Below are 18,564 nucleotides of genomic sequence, written 5' to 3'. Positions count from 1 at the left end.
AGGTAGAGATAGAGACAGAAGCAGATAGAAATTCACAAAGTGACAGACAAAACCACAGAGAGATAGAGGTAGAGCCCCGGTGAGCAGGTGGGCAGAGGTGAGAGAGTTGGATTAAAGTATTAATTTAGCCTTTAGATCTCGAACAGTTATGCTAAAAAAGCATTTTCTATTTACATGTATTTATTAGCAGGTTCTGTCCAATGTTTACCTAGCTTTTACATTGTGACAATGGCACCCACATACTCTCAAGAGTAAAATTTGGTTCTTACTTAGTTTGGGTGAAAGTTATTTTCAAAATTTGGATCCTGGATCAATGAAATGGTTCAGCCACTAAAAGCATTTGGTGTGTAAATCAGACAGCCTGAATTCAATCCCTAGAACCCAGGCTAAAAGGAGCAAAATGGCTCCTAAAAGTGACCACACATGCACTATGGCACAAGCCTCTCCAGTGAATTGTAAGGTAAGAGCTTTTAAAAATCAGGATCCTTCTAGTTCCTGAAGTAGTCAAGAACTCAAGCTGGAGAAACACGTGGTAGATCAAGCTGTACTTAGAGGACAGAGTGAGCTCTGGTATACTCTGTGCTTCTGACTTTTGATCAGCTGAAATGCCTGCTTTCACACAGTTAATTCTCGTGCTCTGATCATGTCGGTGGGATAGTGCTGTGTCTGTCTGTCTCTGCCTCATCGAGCTTTGTGGTTTCATCCATCCCTGGCCTGCTTGCCCACCAGAGCAAGGAGTACATGGCAAACAAGTCATTGGGACTCACTGCTCCTGCTGCTGTTGAGCACAGCCTCCTCTTACCCCGCTGAGGATAATGTCATCATATATATTTTCTGTTTATGGTCTTCTTTGAAAGGCAACTCTTGTGTCTTTACTTCTAGGTCCGTGTTCTTTTTCTTACACATCTTATGTCTGCTGATAATCCTTTTCCTGCTGGTCAAACCACGCCAGCTTCCAAGGGAGTCTCAGAGTCCAAATTCTATACATGTTCAGTGTAGCCATCACCTCTTTTGAATATGATGCATACAGAAACCAGTCAGCAGGAAGCCAGAGGGAAGTAGAAGCCAGAAAAGAAACCCTGTAGAAGCTGAAGGAGAGGAGAGGGTGTACCAAGCAGTGTGGAGCCACCCTACAGGCTTCTGCTGAGCAGCAAGGCGTAGACTATCCCGCCCTCTAGATCCTCCAAGGGTAAGCAGTATGAACTCAGCACAAGAGGTGCACTTAGATTGAATCAGGAACTCAAGCCTGCCTTAGAACCCAACAACAGTGCTTGGGAGACAAAAGTAGTTCTCAACCTGTGGGTTCTGAGCTCCTATCTGGTATCTACCTTATGAACCCCATCAGCAAAATTACAGTCATGAAAGTAGCAATGAAATAATTGTACCATTTTCTTAATTTTCTAGGTCTTTCTCATTTCCTTGTGGGAGTATTCATGCCTCACCATGTTGAGAGCTAAGAATCAGCTTTTTTTGTTATCGCCCCATTACCTGAAGCAGCTAAAAGATCCATCATCCTACAGATGGAACCGGCTCCTACATCAGCAGCAACCCCTTCACCCAGAATGGGCTGTACTGGCCAAAAAGCAGCTGAAAGGCAAAAACCCAGAGGACCTAATATGGCACACCCCGGAAGGGATCTCTATAAAGCCCTTGTATTCCAGGGCTGATACTATGGACTTACCTGAAGAACTTCCAGGAGTGAAGCCATTCACACGTGGACCGTATCCCACCATGTATACCTACAGGCCCTGGACCATCCGTCAGTATGCAGGCTTTAGTACTGTGGAAGAAAGCAATAAATTCTATAAGGACAATATTAAGGGTAAGATTTTAATATGAGATATGATGCTCATGACAACATGAGACACTAATTCATTGCTGTGAATATGGCATTCATCTTGTGCTTGATTTTCTGTGAAACAAATGGATGTTTTCAAACTCTGTGGTCAAAAAGATAGGAAACAAAAGTAAAACGTGCAAAATATTCGGAGAGAAATCCCACTTCTGCATGCGCTGTAGAAAAAGGACGAGATGAAGATGCATGAAGAAAAGAGAGATGCAGTTTGCCTTTGGGAAGCTTTTCATTAGTTTTTGTGTAACAAGAATTGGGACTGGAGCTTAAATGTTACCAAGCACAGTCGTAGGATGTAAGGTGATAACCATATACACAGTGGAATCTGCCCTTCATTAGAAACTCATAGCTAGGATTTCCTTTCTAATGTGTGGTCAAATCTTACTGTTTGAACACTAAACTGTACAGTTTCTAAGTTTAGAAAACTCGTAAGGTGCTTACAGAGCGATTGGGTTTAATGTAGACTGTTGTAGTTATTTGAAAGCTTTGTGCAGGGACTGCATATTTATCTGAATGGTAGTGCACTCGCCTAGTGTGTGGAAGACATAGGATTTCATTCCTACTTCCCCTAAAACTTTTTTAGGGTGATGAGAATCTCATCATTCTAAAATTCTGTTTCAACAAAATCTGAATGGCTCCGCGTTGTGCTTTGCCATAGTAAAGAATAACTATAAAGTAGCAAAAGCACATACATGCTACGTTGTATTAACTATACGGCTAGCTGTTGCTGTGGATTTTGAAAATATCTCAATAAAAAAACCTAGTAAAAACATCCACAAAAAGTGTTGCGCGTGCTCAAGCAACAAATCCTTGTGCAGGTCTGAGATCAGTGATAAGCTGTTGCTTTTATTATTTTTCATAAACGTAGCACCTCAGTTTGTGTGTCTCAGCCTTCTGGAAATTGCTGATTCCTAGAAAGTCAAATTTTTTTCAGATTTGTTTCACATGAGCATGGATGCTGTGAGGAAGGACATCTGCCTGCAATTCCTCCTGTATGAGACTCTAACATACACACTGTTTTTCTTTACGTCCTTAGCTGGCCAGCAGGGGTTGTCTGTTGCCTTTGACCTGGCAACACATCGTGGTTACGATTCAGACAATCCCCGAGTCCGTGGCGATGTTGGAATGGCAGGAGTTGCTATTGACACTGTAGAAGACACCAAAATCCTATTTGATGGCATTCCTTTAGAAAAAATGTCCGTCTCCATGACCATGAACGGAGCTGTCATCCCAGTCCTGGCAACGTTTATAGTAACTGGGGAGGAGCAAGGTGTACCGAAGGAGAAGCTCACCGGCACCATTCAGAATGACATCCTAAAGGAGTTCATGGTCAGAAATACTTATATTTTCCCCCCAGAGCCATCCATGAAAATTATCGCGGACATTTTTCAATATACAGCACAGGTAGGCTCACGTTCTCCAGATCTTCCTGTAGTCATTTGTAGGGATTTTCCCCAGAGTGCTACAAGTGACCTTGAATTTTGTAACTGACTAAGCTATATTGTCAGGTTGTCTTGTCAGGGAGCTCTAACTGCCTTAGTCCCCCTCACAGTTCACATGGACTGGAGGTGTATACTGCTATCAAGACAAATGGGCATCAAAATGTCAGGTTCATTTCTTCTACCAAGTGGGTTGGAACAGCCGTTTGCCACCTCAGTGACATACCTAATTCACCCAAGTTAGGCACAGATTAATGGGAGAGGGTGGCTCCCTGGGCTGCTGCAGACATGGCAGTGCTTCTTTTCTGTGGTACTCACACTTCACTCCCTGCTAGTGATGCTTTACTCCTCATGTCCCTTACAACAGTCTCTTCGGCATCACAGCTTCTTTTTAACCTATGCACTCTCTGTATCTAGTTAGAACAGAAATCCTGCAAGCATTTTCTTCATGCCACATGTGATACTTAGCCTTTGTACATTGCAAACTATATTCATGGTTTACATCTGCTCAGCTTAATTGTACTAGATACAATTGTGTTTGTATACTTGTATTCTATATAGCTGTGTATTTATATCACACTTTGAGTTTGTAAGAAATGTGTAAAGATTCTGCATGGTGATGTGTAACAAGCATATAAATAGCAGGAACTTAAGCTAAATCGGACTTACTTCTGTTTAATTTAAGGAAGTTAGGAAGCAGGCTATGAGGGGGTTGTGTCTTCCGAGCTCCATAGCAATTGGAACTCCAGGTTTCTCTTTTTTCTCTTTGGTTGTTAGGTGTATCAGTTATGGCTAAGGAAGGAAGAAGGGAAGGATAGCCAGATGTGTGAGAGGCAGAGGGATCTTACAGAGGAATGTAGCCAAGTCCTCCTTCTATTTCTGTGGACACAGTAGTAAGAAAAGACTGGAGTGTAGGACTTGTACCATGGAAATCTAACCTTAGGACTGTCTGTGAGAGGAAGAAGGTGAAGGCTGGTTACTGGAGCGGATAGTATCACCCTGTGCATGTGTATCCTTACGGAATTTACCTTGTAAGAGATCCTAATGGTATCTAGAAGTTCAGAATTGCTTTACATAGTCCTTCTTGTAAGGGACAGCATCCCAATTTTAGATGCTGACCAACTGATGCTTTTTGAAGATAACTATATTTTACGGGAAATATACATATGATATTTCTGTGTTAACCACTAAGTATACAGTGGCATGAGATATATTTCTAATTGTGTGCAACCAGTACCAACCTCTGCCTTTACTCTTAATTTTGTAGAAATGAAACTATCTATTCAACAGAAAAGCCCATCCTGCCACCTTTCCTGCTCGGGTATTTGACCATTGTATTGCCATAAACATTAGCAAATTTGAATACTGCATATTGCTTACATGAGTAGGATCATTCAGTACTTCTTTTTTTGGGGAGGCCCATTTCATATAATATCCCCAGTGTTTGTCCACTTTATCCCATGTCAGAATATCCTCTTAAAGGTTGAATAACATTTTACTATTTTTATATTTTCTCTTATTTTAAAAGATTACCAGTACTCTCTCCTTTGCTCAGCAAAGCACCTGTTCCTGAATTTTGCGTGTTAACTCCAAATATACAGTTATTTTTTTTAATTCTACTTGATTCTATCTCCTTTCTGATTTTGCTATAGCTCATTTTCAAAGAGCTTTGGGTTATAACTAGAATACTTGAGAATATAAAATATAGAACTATATTTATATATTATATGAATGTATATTTGCATATATATAACATATATAAAAACGTGGTATATTTATTTTGTGCCATATATAAACAATGACAACTAATTTTTTAGACTGTCTAGTCTCTGCTGGGTAATCTTTGATTTTTATTTTTTTTAGGTTGCATTTTGTCCAGCTTTATTTCAAAATATTTAACACTAATATCAAATCAGTTTTATTCACCGTGTACTTGCTCATATTTGCTACCTAAATTTCAAATAAAAAATATTTTAAGTAATATGAAATTTATGTGTCTTCAACGTATCAGGCAAAATTATAAGGTCTTTGTGAAGTTTTAGCAAGCCTAAGGGAAAACTGGTGCAACTGTTTGGAGAAAGACCAGCATCACGTTTTGAAGACACGTCATAGATTGATCATTTAAATTTAAGAGTGAATCTAATGTAACAGAATCTAGGTCTCTCTCTCTCTCTCTCTCTCTCTCTCTCTCTCTCTCTCTCTCTCCCTCTCTCTCTCTCTCTTTCTGTTATGATTATAAACTACCAAGTATGTCTGAAATTGAACATCATTTAAAGATTCTTGCTTTCATAAAATAAGTCTAACAGAACCTTTTCATATTTCATTCTTTGTTGTTTTTATCATTTTAAATAGAACATGCCAAAATTTAATTCCATTTCGATTAGTGGATACCATATGCAGGAAGCAGGGGCCGATGCCATTTTAGAACTGGCCTATACCATCGCAGATGGGTTGGAGTACTGCAGAACTGGACTCCAGGCTGGACTCACAATTGATGAGTTTGCACCAAGGTCAGTAGATGAAACTTCGGTATCTTTTCTCCATTAAAAACATGCACAGGGCCACTTTCTGTTTCTACAACAAAATACACTGATAGATTTTGTGGAGATAAATGCCATGATAAATTTAGATTGTGTTATATTTTTCCAAGTGAGAAAGAGAAAATAAGTCACCATTATCTATAACACAAAACAAACCGAAAATAACTCCGAAGTTAATTTGACCATACTTCTTTGCTAATTGGAGTAATACCATCTTTCCAGTGATTTACAGAGTACAACTATGCATATGTAGAAGGTATATTAAAATAGAAACTGAAAATAAAGTCACTTCAATTTTTTATATGAATATATAGAAGTCACCTATTCCTTTTCATTCCTCTTTGTTCTGTAATACTTACAGAAATATTTGGAGATGCACAAGACTATTTTGTCTCAAAGTGAATTGTTAATGAAGTTGTATGGAAAATATATAGAAATATGTCATTGAAGTTTATGAAGTATTTAAATTGTTCAGAAACCAGTCTAGGTTTCATTCAGAGTAGCAATTCCTTGGTGAACTTGACCCTGCAGCTAGTCTCAGGTATGTGCTGCCAATTCAAATGTGTAAAACGTGGCTCGTGACCATTCCTTTTTTCTAAGGTATTGTACCTTATTACACTGGCCTCAAAAATGTGGTCCAGTGTCTCCTGGGGATTACATAGATACTGTTCCTAAATGTTTTAAGAGTTTGCTTTTCGAAAATTTATGAAAGACTTCTCCGAGTTCTTTTGTGGAAGAATGAAGGAAATAGGGGTGGGAGGCACAAAAGGTTAAGTGTAATTAAGTCACTAAACTGAGCTTCAGTTGATGCTAAAGGAAGCCTTGGCATACAGCTAGTCCTTTGCCTGTAAGGGATAAGGCTTCCTGGTCTAAGTGCTTCATATGTATAATCTTCACTCTTAAAACACTCTAATTTTACAAAAAAAAAAAAAAAAAAAGAAAAAAAGAAAAAAAAAAGAAGAAAAGAAAAGAAAACGGAAGCCCAAGCATGTGAAATGATTTTCCTCCAACATGTTACAACATTTTATGTGGTAGGTTTGTGATTCAGCTCCTATAATTATGATTCCAGAAGAAATAATTTGCTAATTTTATTCCATATAGGTATGCCAAAATAGGCTGCTATGCAACAATTTCTGTTCATAAGCAAGAAGTAAAATGTATTTATTCTGTGTGGTTAAAAAAAAAGTTTGCTTTTCTTTTAAAGTTTCGTTTCCCCCAGAATTTATATGTGTTTCCCTAAAGCTACATGCATGTTGTATTGAAATACATTGATGGTGTGCAAGGTCTTACGTGTTTTAAGCAGCCTATTAAAGAGGTTTCTAAACTTGTAAGGCAGGACTGGGAAAATGGCCCAGTTGGTCATTCCTGCTGAGCTTCTGAGTTCAGTCACTATAACTAGTGTCAACGCTAGAGGGGTACCTGTAATCCCAGTGCTGAGGCAGCAGAGGCAGGTGCCTGAGGCTCCTTGACCAGCTCTCTCAGCTTGTTTTAGAGTTCTGTATCAGTGACAGACCCTGTCTCAAAAATAAAGACACAGCAGAAGAAGGCAGATGACACCTAAGAAAGCCATTTTTCAGTGTTGTTTGCCCTTTGGCCTCTACAGCACACCTGCTCACACAAAATGGATGTCCTTCTAGTAAAAACGTGCAAAGTAGAAAGTAAAATATTTCTTGTACTGTAGGTTTTTATGATGAATATTACTCTTTATAAGATACTACCCATTTCACATAATGTGATTATTATCTTATATGAACTAACGGATACTAATTCGATAAATATTTTGAAATAAAGAAAAATTCTTCAGTCTTCACAGATGTTCAGAGTGAGCAGAGATCCTAAGACCTTAGTGCTTCTTGAGTGCTTTGAGTTTCATTAAACTTCCTTGTCTTAAAGCTCACTTGTTTCATTTGTGACTTGACAATGTGTAGCCATTAAAGGCAAATCAGTAATCTAAATATGTAAATCAGTTTAATCCACAACAGAATGTGAAATAAAAGATCATAGTGAGGCTAAGGACTAATTAGAGAAGAAAATGACGGAACTCAATGCTCAGCCATGTTCTTAACACACACACAGAGGCAACCCTGTGCTACTCAAACAAGGCAAGCATGTGATTGTGTTCTTTCTACCACAACCCCTGTGTGGCTGTGGATAGTCTATTTTTTCAACGCAGTGGATCTTGAACTGGACATGTAGCTGGATGGTGGAAGCATGTGTGTAAACAAGTGTAAGCCCATAGGTTCAGTCTCAGCACCAGGAAGATAGAAGACTTTGTTTCAGGGCTGCGGGGGGTGGGGGGGTGGGGGTGTGGAGCTCAGGTTTCCTGGTGTGTTAGGCAAAAACCACAAAGCCATATCCCCAGTCCAAGAATCTGACTTTAACTCAGCACACAAGAGAAAATTTTTTCCTAGAGACAATCACTTGTTTAGTGAATAATTCTCAACAGAAGCAGACATTCAGAGCCATTCCTGTGTTACTTACATGTGTGACATTCCATGTTAGCTTGCAGTTACTTAGATGTGCATTGCTTTTAATGCACATTACATTGTTTGATACTCAAATCTGGATACAGTTTTCCTACTGCGTGATACAGTTAGTTATTGTCTTGAGTTTTAAGTTTCAGCAGATTCTGGACTTTGCCGTTTTAGGTTGTCTTTCTTTTGGGGAATTGGGATGAACTTCTACATGGAAATAGCGAAGATGAGAGCTGGGAGAAGACTGTGGGCTCACTTAATAGAAAAGATGTTCCAGCCGAAAAACTCCAAATCCCTTCTTCTAAGAGCACATTGCCAGACATCAGGGTGGTCACTTACTGAGCAGGTATGTGTGTAAAATAGAAAATGTGGATAATGGAAATAAACATTTTCTTCTAGGCAACAGGCACAGCCAGGAAATGTTTTCAGTAGCCTGTTTGTTAATATTTGAGAGTCATAAATATGCTGAAGCATAATGCATACATAGCTCTTGAGTTCACAGTTAGCTCCCTCTAGTGGTTAACACTAAAATCGTTCCTATCTTGGTTTAGTCCAGGCAAAGTCCTGATTTATTTTCTTACTATTTTAGGTTAGAATACAAAGTCTGTTTCAAGTCCTCTTCAGACACATCTGGCAGTCTAATTTGATTTTCTTCACTGTCCACTCCCCTTCACCACTCCCTGTTCCCACTGGTTTCCTTTCTTTTCCTAGATAGTCCATTGTTGAAGTCTTTATTTTATATATATATATATATATATATATATATATATATATATATATATCTTCTCTGTTACTCACCAACCATGAAGTATCTTCTTCTCCTTTCATGCATGGCCCTTTTAGATTTCTGACCTACAAATACACTTGTAAACACACACACACAAAGTTTTAAATCTAGGTTCTGTGGATAAGAGGAAAACAGGCATTTATCCTGACTCTGGGTTATTTTTTCGAACATGATTTCCAGTTACACGCATTTCCCTGCAAGCCATGATTTCATTTTCTTTATAGCTGCATAAGAGCCCATATTGCTTATGGACCGCATTCTGTTTACATCTATTGATAGAGATCCAGTGTGATTTCATTTCCTAACTATTATGACTAAAGAATCAGTAAACTTGGGTGGGCAAGTGTTCTTATGCTGTGCTGATTTGGAATCCTTGGGTGTACACTTGGTTCACTAAAATAGTGCACTCTTAGGAATGTGCACACTGATTTCCATAGAGACAACACAACAGTGGGCACTTCTGCCAGCAGTGACTAGAGCTCCTCTTCACATCTTTTCAACATTTGTCTGTATTTGTTTTCTTTTCTTGGTTTTCTGCCTTCCTTTTTTATTTCTATCTTTTAATATTCTCCCAGTCTGATCTGAGGTCTTTCTGTATAGCCCTAGCTGGTCTTGAACTTATTATGTAGACTAGACTGGGCTCTGCCTGCCTCGTTCTGCCTCCTGAATGCTGAGATTAAAGGCAGGTGACATGTACAAACCTTGTTGCATTTGTGTTCATGACGATAGCAATTCTGACTTGGATGCAATGGAACCTTTAAAAAAAATTAATCTTCTCTCACGTATTACATTCTGACTGCATATTCCCCTCCCTCCTCTCTTTCCACTCTCCCCTTCTCACCTCCCATTTCCCCCAGATTGACCCCCTCTTCAGTTTATCTTAAGAAAAGGGCAGACCTCCCAGGGATGTCAACCAAACATGGTGTAAGTCACTGCAGTGAGACCAGGCACCTCCACTCATATCAAGGCTGGGTAAGGCAACCAGTGGGAGTAGTACAAGGTCCCCAAGACAGGCAAGAGTCAGACACAGTCCTCATGCCCACTGTTAGGAATCCCACAAGAACACCACACAACACAGCATAACATAAACACAGTAAACCTCGGTCAGACCTATACAGACTCCCTGTTTGTTAGCTCAGTCTTGTGGGCTGTATGCTTGTGGTGTCTCTGAACCCCTGGCTTCTACAATCCTTTCTCCCCTTCATCCTCAGGATTTCCCAGTTCTGCCTAATGCTTGGCTTTCTTTCTTTCTTTCTTTCTTTCTTTATTATTATTATTTTTTTTTGGTTTTGTTTTTGGCTGGTTACGGCTCATTATGTAATGGAATCTTAAAGTACTTTTAACATGTACTTCCCTGATGGCTAAAGCTGTGAACACTTCATGGTCACCTGCTCTTCAGATTTCTTCTTTTGAGAGCAGTCCAGTTCATTAGCCCATTTTTTGACTCTGGATATTGGCTTGGGGGACTAATTTTTCAGTTCTTTGTATATCTCAGGTATTAGTTTCTTATTGGTAGATTTTTTATAATATACCTATTCTGAAGCAAGTCTCTTTATTCTGGTGATTGTTTCCTTTGTTATACAGAAGGTTTTTAATTGCATGGAGTCTCATTTTTCAGTTCTTGGGATTATATACTCTACTAATATAATAGAAAATTATTTGCTGATGAACATATTAAAATGTAATTATAGAAGTTCCTTCCAACTTCTATAATTACATTTTAATATGTTGAGTTTTACAGTTAAAGCTGAAGTCTATAAAAGTCAAGTGACTGTTCAATATTACAGGAATATAATGAAATGGAATCCAATTTCCTACCTAAGAGTTTACACTTAATCAGTTTAAGTAGTCATTTATTAAGTGTACATGTTATACACATTCATTGAGGTAATACTCTGAAATATAGAAATAGTTAGGAGACAGTAAATTAGGAACATTGTTTCTTGTAACCTAAGAAAACCTATACTTCATGATAAGATTATGGATCAGTATTTAAACAGTGTAAATGTGTTTGATATTTTTTGGACTGTTTGAAACAATGTTTTCATGCCCAAACCTGGACAAGACACCTTGGCTCTTAATTCTTTCCTAGCTTGCTGACTAAATTGGCAGTCTATTTGCTACTCTGATGTCTGACGTTCAGTCCATCCCCAAAGTGCTTTTGAAATTGGTGTAGGTGATGTATTTGTTGTTTAATTATGATGTGTCTTATCACTGTTGCCTGTGAACCTTTTTCTTGCTTTGACTTGAATCTTTGGCCAAATGTTTTAGGACCCTTACAATAACATTGTCCGTACTGCAATCGAAGCCATGGCAGCTGTGTTTGGAGGAACTCAGTCTTTGCATACGAATTCTTTCGATGAAGCGCTAGGCTTGCCCACTGTGAAAAGTGCTCGGATTGCCCGGAACACACAAATCATCATTCAAGAAGAATCTGGAATTCCAAAAGTGGCCGATCCTTGGGGAGGATCATACATGATGGAATCTCTCACAAATGATGTTTATGAAGCTGCTCTGAAGGTCAGATTCTCATGTTTATAACTTAGATTTTTATAATTTTTAGTTGATAAATATCTATTTTTAAATTTATACTAAAATTATAAAATGTATGTGAGAAAAGGGAAATTGATCTCTGACTTTATAGGTTTCACTACTGAACCATCATTTACATTTTTGTTTCTATGACTGTATTTTATGCAGGATTAAAAGATAGCTACTATTAAAAAGTACATATCCTGTATAGATGCACAGATGCAGACAGACATATACAGACAAAACACATACACAGACAGACATATACAGACAACACACAGACACAGACAGACACATTTACATATACATAGACACAGACACACACAGAGATAGATGTACAGGTACAAACACACAGTGACACATACATTCACACAGACACACAGGCTGAGACACACAAATAGACACACACAGACACATACACATGGAAACACATGTAGACATACACACGCAGAGGCAGCCCTTTCTTGTCTTCTATTTCTTATTTTTTTGTTTATTGGAATACATGACACAGTTTATTTTTTATTTATTTTTTACCATCTGCGCATTTTAAGTGACACATATACCATTTTATGTAATTTTGTTGGCTTTAGGCATTAAACACAAACCTTCAGACACTGTTGCTTTCCTAGTTGAATAATATTTGGTATTTCAGCTAATTAATACCATGTCTTTTCTTTGCCCTTCTTAGCAATATCATTATATTCGCTTTCCCTCCAGTCCTGTTCTCATGTTCTTATTTGATTTGGACTGGCTTCTCTCTAGGTCTGTTGAGACCTGTGGAATATAAAGTGTGAATCGCATACCTGTTATTTTGAAGTACTTCCTTTGTGAAAAATTATTTAATATTCATACATGCCTGTCGTATATTTGGCTCAATCTACCCTCTATTTTTTTTTTTGCTTGAATTCTTCCTGTAGTCACTTTTCCTCCTAACTTTATATGCTCTGTCTTAAAAAACAAAACAACACTAAGTCCATTTTGTGTTGCCTCTGTGTGGATGTGAGTCTGTCTACTGTCAGAACCATCTTCCCTATAGAAAATGGTCTCTCCTCCTCATAGACACCAACTACCAAGAGCTCCTAAAACAGAGCTAGAAACTCACAACCTGCTTCCCTCTCCACGATGAGATCTTGACTGGCTTAATTTCATGCAGGCCTTTTGCATGCAGTCTGGTCAGGTACCGTGAGCTCATGTGTACAATTTGGCTGTCATGGTTGGCTCAGCTGTTTTTCCTCAGACATCTGCCTTCTCTGGCTCGTAAAGTCGTTCCACATCCCCTTTCACAGTGTTCACTTGAAGCTTGTGGGAAGGGTTATAATATAACTGTCCTGTTGTCTGTGGAGCAGTCTCTTACTCCCTATGCACCGACAGGTTGTATATCTCTATGTTAATCGCAAAGCACTTCTCCCAGAAGCTTCCTAGGAGATGAATAATTTATAACTTTACATGTTTGACAGTTTCTCCTTCTGTTCTTATCCTTGATTAGCATTGATAAAATCCTGAGCTCAGCCATATCAAGGACCTCCATGGCTCAGACAAGGGAATTGACACAGTCTTCTTCTGGTCCATGGCAGATGTACACAGTGTGTGCAAGAACAGCAACAGTAGCTTCCTTTTCCTAGACGACTGCAGTATGGGGCTGCTGCCTTATGTAGACCTCATGTGAAGACTAGCTGATCCCTCCTCCTGTGCTGTAAACAGTAAAGACGCTGAGCTGGTCGGCCATTGATCATAGCTAGTGCATCTGTCTACATCAGAAAGCTTAGGGTCTACTCAGTTCTTGTTTTGTTTATGTTCTGTATATGTCTGTCTTCCTTAATCATCTGCCATTTCCCCTCTCCCACTCCAGTCAAGTCCACAAAATCATGTACAGGAGATGAAGCAGGCTTAGTTTGGAATTATTTCTATTAATAATTCTATGAGTAAATATATTAATATTAGTCTGGTTTTCATTCTAAGTTTTTACTCTTGCCTCTGATATTTGTGATCAGAAATTTGATGTTGTTTTAGTTCAGGACTTTCTTTTGAAAGCATCAAGATCTCTTCTGACTTGTGTCTTGACACACATCTTTGTATGCCCATCTTTCCTATGTTGTACTGGGTTTCTGATGCATTTATTCCATCTCATACACATACATATATGATATTACTTCTTATTTATGTAACCATAGATAAAAGCTAAAAAATTAAATCTATTATTAGCTTTTTCCTACAAGACTTAACTGAGAATTTTCAGGCTTTCCAGAATATATTTTAAAGGTCTTTTTTTTTTTTTTTTTTTTTTGTCTTTTTAGATTAAGTACAAAAATTCTGCATATTTCTCTTGTAATTTTTTCTAAAATATTAGTGTCTAGCTGGTAATTTGAACATTGTTAGGGATATATAATGTCCAGGGTTAGATTGTCTTAGTTTTCTTTTTGTCCTTTCCCCCGTATTTGTTTCGATTTTTTCCTTAGCTGATACACGAAGTTGAAGAAATGGGTGGAATGGCCAAAGCTGTAGCTGAAGGAATCCCCAAACTTCGCATTGAAGAATGTGCTGCCCGAAGACAAGCTAGAATAGATTCTGGTAAGCAAGAGTAGAGAAGCTTACATATGAAACTCAGTAATTAAGGAGGGCTACTAGTTTTTGTTTATGGTTACTCTGCACAACTCATACAAATACATTTTTAAAGGAAACGGTGGAAAAATAGGGCTTCACTAAAATATTCCTCAGATCTGAATATATCTGAATGTCTATATCTTTAGCAAGCACACATGCAAGTGTACATGTACTTATAACACACATGTATGGATATATGAGTGGGTATTGCCAATGACTGTATTAAGGATGGTGTGCTTGTCAGTCATTGTGTTCTCCATGGGGACCTCACTCACTCACTCCGTGATACTACTTGGTACGCTGTATTTGAGGTGTTTGCTGTGGCTGGGCATGCAGCTGTGACTAGGACAGACAGGGACTCTTGGGAGTGTAGAGATTTCGTTGGAGTCAAAGAAGAGATGTACAAGTAAAGAAACAAAGCCATTACTGATGGTGCTAAGTGCTGTGAAGGAAGTAAGGATGCATGCGGTGAGTTAGCTTTGGAGAAAAAGCGTGCTCACAGCACCGATTTACTATGGATAGGGTTTAAGAGCATTTGTCCTTTTGTTTAACAGCTGGCTGTAAGAAAAGTTTTTAAAATGCTGGAAAGCTATTGGCTCTTGCTTCTTGCTCTACTTTCTCAATCTGTACTGGAGACTGTCACTGTCTCGGTTTCTTGTGTGAGGAACTGAGGTAGTACGTAGCTCAGGAGAGTAGCCAATCCACTTCTTGCAGAGAAGCCTCTATGGAACAGAGTAACTGTTCTTCCTTCCTTGTCTGTATCACAGGATGCAGTTTCTGAATTATACTGACATTCATTATGAGTTAAGATGACTCCTTAAAAATATGTGATAATCGGAACATTCTCAACAGGGGACCATTTATGAACGAAGCCACTTATTATTTTCCTTTGGGAAATCAATAGGTTCTGAAGTAATTGTTGGCGTAAATAAGTATCAGTTGGAAAAAGAAGACTCTGTGGAGGTCTTGGCCATTGACAATACTTCAGTGCGTAAGAAGCAGATTGAAAAACTCAAGAAGGTATTGTTGGCAATTGTTCCCTAAGTATGTCCTGGGTTCTGAATTCTTACCCTGTTCTGCCTAATATCTATAAGATCACATGAAGTTAACATTATTTCTCACTCTTTACATTTTAAAGTGAGACATTGGGAAACTTGGCTTGGAATAAATAATTGGCCAGTTATGACTCACTTAGGTCTCCTTAGACTTCAGTGCTGAAGTCACATCATAAGAACACAGTATGGCGTAGGGTCAGTGTTTGAGTTGGGCTCTCATTGTCCCATTCAACTAGACCAAGGTTCATTTGCTTCCGGAGTTTTCACATTATCTGCTTGCTATCACTTTTGTAAGCGTCAGTGTCTAGGGAGCTGTCTGCATTTGCTGGAGTGTGAGCTGTATGTTTATCTTGGTGAGCACCATGCTTCTGTTTTATTTTAATTTCATTCTGAAATTATAAGACTTCACTATATGAAAGCAGAGCCAGGATATGTTTGTTAGAGTCAGGTATGATGAGGGTGGCAGGGGTGCCTCAGTGGGCCCATGCGAGGGCATTTCTTCTCCCTGAGGTACCAGCCATAGGAAGGGTATGGTATAGAATAGACAAGAGAAAGGGAGTTGAGTAGAGACAGAGAGAAGAAGAGGGAAATGGAGAGGGAGGGAGAGAGGGAGAGAGGCTTGCCAGGAACATGTGGAGAGAGAGTGGCTGGGGGGAGGGAGAAAGGGAGAGAGGGAAAAAGGAGAGACAGAGACAGAGTTACAGAGAGGACTAGAGAGTAAGGTAGCAAGGAGGAGTCAAACAGCCCCTTTTATAGGAAGCCTGGCCTATCTGGCTATTGCCAAGTAATTGTTGGGAGGAGCCTAGAAGGAATGCCAACACTTTCTGTTAGCATTTTGTATTCCAGTCTCTTTCCATCGCTGTATTGGACTTACTTTTAAATAAAAAGAATAGCAGGATGTATGATACCCAGCATGTTGTCAGTCTCCTAAATGACACTTTTGGCATAGTTAAGTCTGTAAGCTCTGGTTTGCTCCTCCACTGTTCCTTGTGCTTTCATTAGGTTTTTGCTTCAGAAAAGCCTGAGATAACCCAGTCACAAAAGAACAGACATAATATGCAGTCACTGATAATGGGATGCTAACCCCAGAGGCTCGCACTGCCCCAGAAACAACTCACAGACTGTATGAAGTCCAAGAAATAAACAAAACAAAACAAAACAAAACAAAAAAATCTCTATACAACAAGAAAACTTTGACTATTTCCATGTTACATTTTGTTTTACATGTACTTTATGCTCATTGTAACTATTACGTTTTCAATGCATATTATCAAACCTTTAAAAAAATCAAGTACTGACTAAAAAATATATTCATACAGTTTTATGTAAAAATTATTTTAAAATCTGAAAAAAAGTACTGACAAAAATGTATTGTATAATTTTATGCAAACAATGCTTAAAATCTGTACATTTATCTTTGTTTTGTAAAATAAAGTTGTTAAAAAAAAAGAAAGAAAAGCCTGGGTAACAGTTAGGGAAGTTACCACTGTGCTTGCTCCTGATTTGTTGGCTTTGTACTAAATCAGAATTATAATATAGACTCCTGAATGAATGTGTTAGATAAATGAACACACTTTGTCAGTTGAATATCCTCGAATTTCATTGGATGCCCTTTTCTGAGGTCAGAATCATGGACTAGGATGGTCTTTAGAATTTGTGTCAGGGTTTAATTTTTTCATACCCAGTTTTTTGCTCTTTCAGTCAAACTGTTTCTTTTCTTCCAAGATCAAATCCAGCAGGGATCCGGCTTTGGCTGAGCGGTCACTCAATGCACTTACCCAGTGTGCTGCCAGTGGAGACGGCAATATTCTGGCTCTTGCAGTGGACGCAGCTCGTGCACGGTGAGCATGTGGGAGTTCAAAGGTTTGCAGAAAATGGAAGTTGGATCAGTTTAACTTTTCAGAGTGTACTCAAGTGAACCATTGCTTCTGTCAGCTCTTGAGTCCACAAGAAAATAATGGAAAGGACCAGAAACTGGATACTAGTTTTTGTCAAGTTGCAGTTCATTTACTCTGACACAGATTAGTACTTGTGTAACTGGACTGTATCTGAGATTTTTAGGTTGAGATCTGATGTACTCTCAATTATATCATTGAGGTTGTGTGTACAGCCTTGCCATAGTCTTTGGGGGAAAGCGGAAAGAGTTATTGACATGTTCATGCTTTTGAGGCATTAATCATGAAGCAACCAGAAGAATAAGTAGCCCCAATTATAATCCTTTCTCTGCTGTTGCTAAGTAAGTCGGAAGTTGTAAGAGGAATACAGAGGTGGGGGGGGGGAGGAAGGAGTGGCCAGAGAATGCCTGTAAAAGTGGTGTTTAGTTGCTTATTTTCTCTTGGTTTCATGACCTATTTCATGTTGCAATCTGCAATCTGCCTGGTCTTGAGTCCACCACTATCCCTGGGTAAAGCACACTGAAAGATGTATTGCTCATCAGAAAGCGTCAATGGTTCTTCTGCTCTGCCTTTTTTATTGATAAATGGGCTTTTGTTGAGCTGACTTCAGGTATTCATCTCCTTGTAACTTTTAGGTTATTTAGTCTTTATGTTGGTTGCCAGGCATTTTAAAGGAATTACAATGCAGAATTAAACCAAGAATCACTTTGATCTATGTATTTTCAGGAAAGATGATTTCATAGTATCTTAAAAATATTCTTGAGTTTTACAGCATATTTTTATGTATTCACAAAATATTCTACTTGTGTTGGTTGAGTTAAAGATGTAGCTATTTATTGTAAATATGTTGTAACGTAAGTAGCTAAACTTGTGCTCTTACTGGCACCTCTTTTTAATATTGTAGATGTACAGTTGGAGAAATCACAGATGCGTTGAAGAAAGTATTTGGTGAACATAAAGCTAATGATCGTATGGTGAGTGGAGCGTATCGACAGGAGTTTGGAGAAAGTAAAGAGATCACATCTGCCATCAAGAGGTACCGTGTGAGCGTTACTGAGCTTGGGTCTCATCCTTTTTTCAATACAGTTCCCTTGAGCCTGCTGAGGACTGAGTATTCCTGTTACTTATGAAATATACTAGCTACCATTTTTACTAGTCTGTTATTGTTATAAAACTAATAATTATTAAATTAAATATGTGTATAATATAGCTAATATATAATAGGTGATTAACCTATAACTAATGTAAATACATAATTGTGTGCCAGTATGTGGAACATTGATATTTTGACAAACAATGGATTGAGTGCACAGTGAAGATCCCATAGGATTATAATGGTGTTTATTTCTGTCTCCCACTGGTATTGCACCTAGTGATGCTGTTAGCCAT

General features: G+C 38.5%; 1 protein-coding gene across 1 annotated transcript in view; it reads left to right on the top strand.

Annotated features, from left to right (window-relative positions):
* The window catches only part of MMUT (methylmalonyl-CoA mutase), a 29,341-nt gene that overhangs the window by 3,265 nt on the left and 7,512 nt on the right, over positions 1-18,564 (top strand). Inside the window, exons 2-10 of the mRNA XM_080917203.1 lie at positions 1,405-1,822; positions 2,889-3,256; positions 5,644-5,801; positions 8,480-8,651; positions 11,364-11,612; positions 14,081-14,192; positions 15,130-15,245; positions 17,006-17,121; positions 18,080-18,211. Of these exons, the coding sequence (XP_080773329.1) occupies positions 1,444-1,822; positions 2,889-3,256; positions 5,644-5,801; positions 8,480-8,651; positions 11,364-11,612; positions 14,081-14,192; positions 15,130-15,245; positions 17,006-17,121; positions 18,080-18,211 (1,802 nt within the window). The 5' untranslated portion in view covers positions 1,405-1,443. The remainder of the gene's footprint in view (positions 1-1,404; positions 1,823-2,888; positions 3,257-5,643; positions 5,802-8,479; positions 8,652-11,363; positions 11,613-14,080; positions 14,193-15,129; positions 15,246-17,005; positions 17,122-18,079; positions 18,212-18,564) is intronic.

Source organism: Micromys minutus (assembly GCF_963924665.1).
Source record: "Micromys minutus genome assembly, chromosome: 5".
Classification (NCBI taxonomy): domain Eukaryota; kingdom Metazoa; phylum Chordata; class Mammalia; order Rodentia; family Muridae; genus Micromys; species Micromys minutus.
The sequence above is the reverse complement of the archived record's forward strand: the minus strand, read 5'-3'. Positions and strand labels throughout refer to the sequence as shown.